The sequence below is a fragment of the Gavialis gangeticus genome, unplaced genomic scaffold (assembly GCF_001723915.1).
Source record: "Gavialis gangeticus isolate Ggan-Ray unplaced genomic scaffold, GavGan_comp1, whole genome shotgun sequence".
NCBI classification, from domain to species: domain Eukaryota; kingdom Metazoa; phylum Chordata; order Crocodylia; family Gavialidae; genus Gavialis; species Gavialis gangeticus.
Window position 1 is genome coordinate 17,396,197 of NW_017729025.1, and position 10,572 is coordinate 17,406,768.

General features: G+C 47.2%; 1 protein-coding gene across 3 annotated transcripts in view; it reads left to right on the forward strand.

Moving 5' to 3' along the window:
• Positions 1-10,572, forward strand: part of MTHFD1 (methylenetetrahydrofolate dehydrogenase, cyclohydrolase and formyltetrahydrofolate synthetase 1) — an 83,589-nt gene that overhangs the window by 41,011 nt on the left and 32,006 nt on the right. For all 3 annotated transcript variants that reach the window (XM_019518448.1, XM_019518450.1, XM_019518449.1), the window contains 5 exons: positions 1,002-1,138; positions 1,815-1,861; positions 4,157-4,264; positions 4,374-4,448; positions 6,534-6,636. In XM_019518448.1, the coding sequence (XP_019373993.1) occupies positions 1,002-1,138; positions 1,815-1,861; positions 4,157-4,264; positions 4,374-4,448; positions 6,534-6,636 (470 nt within the window). The remainder of the gene's footprint in view (positions 1-1,001; positions 1,139-1,814; positions 1,862-4,156; positions 4,265-4,373; positions 4,449-6,533; positions 6,637-10,572) is intronic.

The window sequence follows — 10,572 nt, forward strand, 5'->3', positions numbered from 1 at the left end:
TCACCCAATTTCTTAATGAGGATGGGGTGGGAGACAGTGGCAGAAGTGGGTGGTATACAGGGAGATTGTTGAACTGGATATCTCTAGAACAATGGTTCCCAACCTCGGGGCACAACCCAAATTAGGGTTGCAGGGGATGCGCAGTAGGGTCGTATTGGCCCTGTGGAGCTGGGCAGAGCAGACGTGGCCCCATCCCCTCTTGCAGGGTGGCTGTGGTTTGGCCTGCCCTCCAGCCCCGTGGGGTGAAGGTTTCTTTACGTTTCTTCCAGCCGGAAATTCTGGCCAGTATTAAGGGAGCCCTCGCACCGGCTGATTTGCCCCCGGCCCTGTACCTCTCTAGGGTCAGCTCTGGGGGGGGTGTCCTAATTTGGAGTCATGGCAAGAAAAGGCTGGGAACCACTGCTCTAGAGCAGTCTATTCCCTATTTAGTATCATCCCTGCATCCACCAAGAAAGCAAAGTGGACTTGATCAAGAGTAATATGCTATACAAATCACCCCAGGTGGGACATGAACCCATAATCTCTGGTTTAAGAGGCCAATGACTTATCCATTAAGCATGAAAACATAAGTCTACATTATTATGAAATTATGCTACCATTCCTGGCAGTATTGGAGAACGTGGCAGAACTTCTTGGAGTCTTATTGCTTGGTTGTAAAATTTTAAGAGTGCAGTGGCTGCTTGAAGAAATTTTTAGGAATTGTCAGATTGAATCAAACTTACCTTCCACCTCTCCCAGTAGCCCATCTTTGACAACAGTCAGCACCGGGTCTTTCAGAGGAAGGTGCAAGACACCAGTCTTGAGTGAGTCTGCTTCCTCAACAGGCTTCATTCTGATGTCTTGTGGGTAGAGACTGGCTTCAGCCCTGAAGGCTGAGGCTGGTTTTTTTCTGGAATTCCTATTGCTGCAAAAGATAGCTACTGGCTATTCTTATTATGCAATCCTGCTATGAACCTTGTCCTTCAAGGAGTCTTTTGTTCATGGTGTGCTTTATATTGCAGCATAACGCCTACACCTCTGGGAGAAGGGAAGAGTACCACAACAATGGGCCTTGCGCAGGCTCTTGGAGCTCATCTGCACCAAAACGTCTTCGCCTGTGTCCGGCAGCCTTCTCAGGGGCCAACTTTTGGCATAAAAGGTACAAGTGGGCAGGGTCTTACTGCTGGTAGACTGTGCTGGATTGAAGTTGTGTGGGAAAGGTCACTGGCAAATGCTTAGAAATGTCACGCATCTTGAGGGACTGTTTTCTGTTCTCTCAGGATAGTCCCCAATGGTATCATCTAGGGGAGGGGTTGACAACTGGGGGTACACGTACCCCTTGGGGAGGCCCTAGGGGGTATGTGCAGGTGGGCAGGGATGAAGCACTGCCACCCCACACCGCCACCTCCCAGGAGCAGGGCCAGGGTGGGGGTGGGAGGGGCAAGGGCAGTGGTGCCCCTTTCTGGGCCGCACAGGTGCTGCCCAGCTGGCTGGTGCAGAGGTAGTTCGCACAAGGCAACTGCTACCACCACCCTGCACTGCTGCTGCTCCGCATCTGGCCATGTGGCATCCCCCTGGCTCCGCATCCAGCAGGTGGGAGCACACTTATTAAAAAAAGGTTGAAAGCCCCTCATCTAGGGTTTCACTTTGTATATGAAAAGAGAATTAAATCCCTCTAGAAGGGATGCAGCCTTTGACTATACTTATTGTTTGCTGGGTTATAACCAGTCTGGTCCAATAATCAAGACTTATTTTCAAAAGTCTTTAAGTAAGTATTCTTTGATCTCACTGCATGCTAAGGAGACATAAGACTTCCTTCCTCTGCCTTTTTGCAGGTGGAGCTGCAGGAGGTGGCTATTCTCAAGTTATCCCCATGGAGGAGGTAATTTTGGCTCGTGGCCCTACTGTATGTAATGCCCAACCCTAGATAGAGAGAGACTGTGGTCAGCTAACATGGAAACCTTGTGTAGAGGCAGATCTATCTGTCTAAAAAAGAGCGTAGAGTTTTTTCCACAGAGCTGTAATATATATGCTCCAGTACAAAGCACAAGGACAGATGCATAGTGTGCTGTTGTGAAATTCCAGGATTGTTGTACAGGGCTAGGAACCAAGAGAACTGTATCCCATGGGGCTGTTGCCACTTTAACTACAGTGGCCAGGGCCCTTGGTGTGAATACAGCTGTGCCAGCAGGGAGAGGTTTTGCTGACAGAGCTACGGCAGCCCCCGTGAAATGCCTGGAGCTGTCCTCTGCCGTCAGAGCTGCATCCCTGTGGGGTGTTTTGGTGGCAGAACTGCACTGTCTGTGTCCCTCACCAAGGTAGCTCTGCCCTCAGAGCCCTTGGCATGTGCACACAGGTGAGGTTCTCCTCCCAGCGCAGCTGTGGACCTCTGCATGCTTCAGACTGACCAGTTCCCTGTTCTTCCATGGCTCAGCTGCGAAATGAGGATAATGAAGACTCTCTTTTGTAAAATACTGTGGTGCTTAAAGTACCAGAATATTGAGTAGTGGTCCTGGCACTTGTGGATTCTGTCAATAATGTATTCTGCGGACTTAGATTTGACTCTTCCAGATTATTAATTGCAATGGAAAGGGAAATTTGAAAAGTAGAAATGTGAAGACACAGAAGGCAGCACATTACTCAGGAATACTGCAGTGTTAAATGGAAGCAGCTACATTACGCAGATAGCATAATTGAGTTGGGGTGAGAAGGCCCCTCGCTCTGCAGCATTGGTGTTACTGCACATACGTAATTATGTTTTGTATCATGTGCTTGAAATATATTGGCACATTAGAGGGAATTTAAAGAGGATTAGGAGAGGTGATGAGGGGGGAGCTGGGATAGAGTTACGTAGCACATCCACAAAATATATAAATAAAGGCAGAGATTGATGTGAAGTGGTGCTGAGGGGCCTATCAGTGGATTTGACAGCAAAACTCACCTCCCAAAAGGCTGTGGAGGCACTGTCACTTGGACCAGTTATCTAGATTAGCCAAAACACTAATCTGAGCCCAACACGGGGAACTTGGATGGCTCTGGGAGGGGGCTAGTTATTTCTATAGACTATGCTATTTCTGACCTGAAAGGCAGAGACCTACAAGAGCAGAATGTATGATTTTACTAAAAATCAATACATTCCTCCCTTCCCCCCACTTCTTGCCTCCTCCTTCTAAGCAGCAGATCTCTGGAGTCATTCATCATGACACAGATGCTGAGACACTGATGGATATAACTTGCAAACAAACTCTTCCTGGCCTGACTGTTAGCCAGCAGAGAGGTTTAAAGTGAAGGCTACAAAACTGGACAGCAAGAGGTCATTTGGTTTTAGTGAACCAGCATTATTTCAGCATATGGCTATGCTGCCTCTGTTTTTGCTGTCTGGTCACCTAGGTCTCAGTCTCTGGCTTTAAGGCCTTTGTAGGTCTTGCCTGTTTTCTGACTTTCCTAATGCTGGCTTCTTCCTTCATCTCTCTCTTGTTGTGGCTAGGTCTTAACTGCAGCCCCTCCTCTTCGTCTCCAGGTTTATGCTCAAGACGAGAAGAAAAGGCTGTAAATCTCAAATGCCTATACTCTATCTACACTGTAGTCCTAGCAGTGTCTGTAGTTGAACCCAAGCTAGCTTTAAGCTAGTTGACCTGGGAGCTGATGGCAGTATAGTTGCGGTAGCACAGAACTCAGCATTGGCTTCTGAAACCACTGTAGAAGCTGAATGCTTGGGTATTGTGCATGTCCTGAGCTCTTTGTTACTGCATCTAGGCTGTCGGCATCACCTGAGTTAACCTGGGTAAGAATATCCTAGCTACAATGGCTGCAGCCTAGACAGCCTATGCTGCACAGGTCTGAAATGCAAGAACAACTAAAGCAATAGAACCGTGTTGTGCCATCAGCTGCTTGACTCTTGAAGACCTGGCAGAACTGAAGGAAATGACTTGCAATGGTCTAGGAAAGCTTTTATTTGAATGCTGCATTCTGGGAGTTGTAGAAATGTGGGGGAGGTGTTTTCTGTTTAGACAAATTCTATCTCCTGCTCCACATATTGTGCTGAGTGATTTCCCCACCCCCTGTACCACTGCTATGAATATTTCTCTTTCCATCTGACTGTAATAAATGAGAATTATGATATGATTGGTGATATGACTGGTGTCTCCTTTTTTTTCCTTTGTTTTCCCCCTCCTAGTTTAACCTCCACCTTACTGGTGACATCCATGCTATCACTGCAGCCAGTAACTTGGTAGCTGCTGCTATTGATGCTCGTATGTTCCATGAGCTGACCCAGACTGATCAGGTAAAACACAGTCCAAGCAATTCCTTTCCTTAGTGCACTGAACACAGTAAATTATGTCAAGATTTATTGGATATCGTGCAGCTGCTAATTTTGCATCTTGTTTTACAAGGCTCTTTACGCCCGCTTGGTGCCTCTGATCAATGGAATTAGGCAGTTCTCTGATATTCAGATCCGGAGACTGCAGGTGAGTTGATCTACCCTGTTTGATGTCTAGTGCTTTTTTGTAGGCCGCTCATTTACATAGGGAAAGAGGAATGACAAAAACCTTCTGTTGCCCTGTTGGGCAGTTGGTAGTCATTATTTATGCAGTGAGCTAAAATGTGCTCACTTCTTTACAACGCATATGAACTGTGACACAGCCTCTTCCTTGAGGAAGAGCTGATCTCATGTTATACATTACTTTGTCGTGTATAAGTGAACGAGGAATGTGTGTGTGGGGTGGGGGGAATGGAAGAAACAGGGGCTGCTTATTAGTGATTCCTGTTATCCAGTGACCTTGGTGCAATGCCAGATAGAAATAAGGGCAGCTCCTAGCCCTGAAGACTTTATGCAATTAGATGGTCACAGCTGAAATTGACATTTCCTGCTGGGGTAATTATTGTGACTGCAGGCCAGAACAGTCATTTAAAAATACAGCATGCAGAACAGGAATGATTGGAAATCCTGGAGCAGGGGTTGGTACAAATTGGGCAGAGGTGGGAGAAGGATCTTTTTATTACATATTCTTTTGTGTCAGCTTTTATCTAGAAAGTTTCTGAATACATGAACAGCTGTGTCCTTTAAATGATCTGCAGACCCTAGGATGTAAATGGGACAGTTTTTTTGCCACATGTGTTGCTGGTCTGTAGAAATTCCATTCCAGTGTGAAATTTTCTGCTGGTTAATCCATTACAATAGCCCGAAGCATGCTAGACCCACCCACAAGTCTGAGGCTGCTCATGCAGTATGAGTTACAGCGAGTCCCATTATGTAGGTATATAATACAGTCCATTTGGAGTCCAGAGCAGGCTGACTAAAGTTTGAATTTGTTAAATAGCTGCAACGTCCCCACCAGGTGAGACTGATGTTTTGAGTCCCAGGCCCAGTCTTTCCTCCTCCACTGAACTGGCAATGTGCATAACGTTGCCTAGTGTTCCTGGCATGCTGTGCAGAGTTGTATTCTGTCCTCATTTATCACAGTTCAAGTCACTGCAACATGGTGACATGAAGGGGATGCTGACACTGCAGAAAGGAATCCTCTCTGCCCTGCTTCTACAGAGTTGCAGGACTGTACCGTCTAGATAACTGATTCGCTGGTTCATAATTCAATTCAATTATTTTCCGCGTTCCTATGCTTGAACTTGAACCGGTCTTCCTGAAATAATTTCTCTCTCAATTAAGTAATTTGGCAAATTGCCCGTCCTCTCAATATGTTCCTGTTCTTGAAGCAGGACTTTCTGGGATGCTGACAGCCTTGTGACTAGATTGTTTAATGCTTCCTTTGTGCCACGTTAACTAGCACGCCGAAAGCCGAGTGCTTTTAATGCTTAACAGCCGTGTGCAGTGACCCCAGGCAAAGTAATGAGAAATGTGTATAGACACGCAAGACTAATGATCAGAATGCAGTGCATAAGGGTGAACTTTGCACAGTTTCTATAGGGATGCTGAGCAAGAGATCTCTCTGGTTTGAAATGTCTCTGGATGCCTTCCACCTGGGACCTTGACACTTGCTCTGGTGGAAGGAAGGGATTTTATGGTGTGTAGTACTTTCATAGTTACTTAGTAGTCTTCTCAGTTTGAAGGTACAAATGGATGTTCCCATCCTTTGGTTAGAGCAGTGGTTCTCAACCTTGTTAGGCTCAGGGCACCCCTCCTTGGATTCAGTGTGCAGCTTATAAAATGCCAGCTCTTAATTTTCACTCATTTTTTGACTATGAAAAAATGGCAATTTTTCTATTGTAAAGAACACAGAAAGATCACAATAGATCAGAATTTTTTAACGTTGTGGATTCGTATTTGAAATCATTGGGTTATCTTGTGAATCATGTTTGCACACCTAACTGCTAACATTGCATTGCATCCCATGGCACCCCTGAAAGGATCTCAAGACACCCCAGGGTGCCACAGTACCGTGATTGAGAATCACTGGCTTAGAAGAAATGCAGAGAAGAGCCCTCTATTCCTTTAATCTCTGAAAATAGGGGAAATAGCTGGTGATGGCTAATTGTTTAAAAAATAATTGTTTCTGTAAACTTGGCCTGTCATTTTTTTAAATCTTTTTCCTTCCCAGAAATTGGGTATTAGGAAAATGGAACCCACAACCTTGACAGAGGAAGAGATGCACAAATTTGTGAGACTGGATATTGATCCGACTACTATTACATGGCAAAGAGGTACCTGAACAAGATGAATGGATTTGATTGGGAAACATGAAAAGATTGAAGGCTGGGGTGGAGGGGTCTGAGTCTGCATGTTGGGGTGCTTTAGAGATGGAAGTGAGGCCCAGCCGTTGCTGGTAGAAAGACTTGAGCTCCGGTCAAGCTTATCTTATCAGAGCATGTTCACATTTCTGATTTTTGCCAGCAGGTCAATGCAAGAACAATAGATTAGCAGCCTGTGGTTAGTTGCCCCATTTCCCTCCCATGCAGAAAAGAGGAGGGAGTGCCTAGTGCACCATTATGAGACCGTATTCAGTTTACTGCCTGTTGCAGACTTCTGTATGAGCAAGTCATTTAGCTCCAGGTTTTTAAAGGCATTTATTCCACATCTGGATACAGGTAGTGTCTCGCGGGATTTGCAGAAATGCCTGAGTGGGTGTGTAAAACTCCATGGATTTCAATGGGCCTGAGAGTTGATGTGGTTGCTATTATTTCTGTACTGCAGTATGATGCAGCATTGAATTTCATTCCTTATCAGCCAGTGGGCCAAATGCTCAGCTGCCATAAATAACTGACTTCCATGGAGTTATAAAGACTTGTAGCAGCTGAGCTTTCCTTTCTCAAGATGTTTTAATTTGTTTGTCAGGAACACTGTGGAAGTTAATCCAGTCATCCTGTTAACAGCTTTTTTTAAAGCCTTTTCAGGGAGTGATTCCAGCATTGTTGTAGTTTGGTTCAATTACAAATGCTTGGAAATAATGACATTCAATTAATTAAAACAATATTTTAATGTGAGAAACAGCATTGTCTGGCTTTTAACTTTCCTTAGAATAACTTTAAACACATGGCTTTATTAGTTAGAATTTATTTATTTACTGCAAGAAATGTTTCAGGTATTGATATCTTGAGTAACTCTTATTAAGCCAAGCTTAACTTCTGCATATAGAATTTAATTCAGAAAAGACATTTTCTCTTTTGCATTTGAATATTTGTAGATCAAATCAGAGTGCACAAAAATTGAATGTGCATTTTCTTTAACCAACAAAAAATTAGCGTGCTCACCTCACCCCAAATTTTGGTATCATCAGCGAATTTAAACAGGTTGCATTTCACCCCATCGTCCAAATCGCTGATGAAGAAATTGAACAGTGCAGGCCCAAGGACCGAGCCCTGGGGGACTCCGCTGCCCACTTCCCCCCAGGTCAAATATGACCCGTCCACCACCACCCTCTGAGTATGACCCTTGAGCCAATCTGCAATCCATCTGACTGTGTAGGCATCAATGCCACAGTCGCCTAGTTTTTTAATGAGGATGGGGTGGGAGACGGTGTCAAAGGCCTTGCTGAAGTCTAGAAAGACTACGTCCATGGCAACACCTGCATCCATTGCCTTTGTGACCTGATCATAAAAGGCAATCAGGTTGGTCTGACATGACCTGCCCCTAATGAAACCATGCTGGTTGCCCTTGAGCATCATCCCTGACCAGATGATCTTTATCCGAGAGTACTGAAGGAGCTGGCCGAAGCCATTGTGGAACCCCTGATGAAACTCTTCCACAAACTGTGGTGCTCTGGAAAAGTCTCTGAGGACTGGAAGAGGGTCAGTGCTGTAGGCCAGTCAGCCTAACATGGGCGACTGGTGTATTTGTCCCCCCCCAGCAGCAGTCAGTAACTTGTGGGGGGTCCCCCCACGGCCGATCATGCCAATTTGGGAGGGGGGAGCTCCCCCACAGCAAATCACACCGACCCAGAAGTGCACTTTCAGGTGTGCTGTGGCACTTCCAGGTTGGTGCGATTGGCCGTGGGGCAACCCCCTGTCCCCCAATTGGCCAGGGTGGGACCACGGGGATTGCTTCTCCTGGTGCCCCCACTCCCTGGCCAGTTCTCTCAGGGCGGGGGGGCACCAGCGCTCTCACCTGCCTGTCACCTAAGCAGGGAATACTGGCTGTCGGGGGGGTGCACGTGCACCCCTGTGCACCCGCTACACATCGCCACTGCAGCCTGACTTCCGTCCTAGGGAAATCCTAGAAAAGTTCATCAAGGAGTCTGTCTATAAGCTTACAGAAGGTAAGATTCTGAATGACAGCCACCGTGGCTTCATCACAGGCAGGTCTTGCCTTGCCAACCTCATCTCCTTCTGTGACCAGGTAACTTGCCACCTGGACATGAGAGAGCAAGTTGACATGGTATACCTAGACTTCCAAAAGGCCTTTGATCTAGTATCCCACTATGTTGTCGCAAGAAAATTGGAGGATTGTGGGCGTAACTCTGAGAGAGTCAGGTGGGTGAGAAACTGGGTGTAGGACAGAACCCAGAGAGTTGTAGTGAACAGATCTGTGTCATCCTGACGAGAAGTGGGCAGTGGTGTCCCGCAGGGGTCAGTGCTCGGTCCAGTACTTTTCAACATCTTTATTAAAAATTTGGATGTGGGGGTGAAACGAGCTCACTGGCCAAGTTCACGGACGACACCAAGTTATGGGGAAGCGTGGTCACGCTTGAAGATAGGCTACAGATACAGGTGGACCTAGACAGGCTAGCAAGTTGGGCAGATAGGAATCTGATGAAGTTCAATGTCGAGAAATGTAAAGTGCTCCACCTTAAGACGAGCAACCCCCGACACCTACAGGCTTGGCAGCACCAAACTGACTAGCACCACGAATGAAAGGGACCTGGGGTAATAACAGACCACAGTATGAATATGAGCCAGCAATGCAATGCTGTAGCTAGTAGGGCAAATAATACCATGGCATGCATCAATTGATGCATCCCCAGCAAAGCCAAGGAGATGATTCTTCCATTCTACTCAGCACTGGTGAGACCGCAGCTGGAGGACTGCGTCCAGTTCTGGGCACCACACTTTAATGAGGATGTGGACAAGCTTGAGAGAGTCCAGAGAAGAGCCACCCGTATGATCAGAGTCTTACACAGCAAGCCATATGAGGAAAGGCTGAGGGATCTGGGACTCTTCAGCCTGAAGAAAAGAAGGCTGAGAGGGGACTTGGTAGCAGCTTACTGCTACACTAGGGCTCGGTGAGCAACTGTTCACCAGGGCACCCGAGGGGAAAACCAGGAGTAATGGCCACAAACTACTGGAAGACCAATTCAGGCTCAACATTAGGAAAAACTTCTTTACAGTCAGGGTGTCCAGACTGTGCAACAAGCTCCCTCCAGAGCAATCACCTACTCTGGAAATCTTCAAGAAGAGACTGGACGGTCACCTCGCTGGTCTCACCTGACCCCAAATTATCTTTCCTGAGTGGTGCAGTGGGCTGGATCCAATGAACTTCCAAGGTCCTTTCCAGCCGTGCAGTCTATGAATGTATGAAATCGTAGTCTCCTTCCCCAAGGGAGAAGTTTTACCAAGATCCAATTGTCCTCACCTAGAATGTCTCCATACAGCTTCCTTCCCTCCTCAGGTTGTTTCTTCTGGGATACTCCCTTGTTAGCCAGAAGCCCCACAGCCAGTCTGCCTTAATCGGGCTGCCAGACCCTTCTTACAGGGACACAGGCCACCCTATTGCAGTCTGAAAGCATTATTTTTGCTGAGAATAAAAGTCCATGACCCCCGGCTGCCGTCAGTCCGGGTCCTGCTCTGCTCCCCCCGCTCACCGGTCACCATTCTGGATAGTGTCTTGCTCCTGCTGCTCTGGGCCCAGCCCTGCTCTGTGTGCAGGGGGGTGCATATGGATGCATGGGGGGTGGCATGGGGCTGTGGGGCATGGCATGAGGAGTGGCCATGGTGCAGGGAGCACTCACCAACTGTGTGGTACAAGGAGCAGCCCCAAGGTGTGGCACAGGGCACACAGGGGGATGGGGCACACTGCCCCATGAGGAGCAGCCACGGCAGAGGGAGCACCCGCTGGCTGTAACTGTATGGTGTGGGGAGCGGTTTTGGGGTGTGGCACAGGGCACATGGGACCTGCTCCCTACGTGGCACCCTGTGGCTATGTGC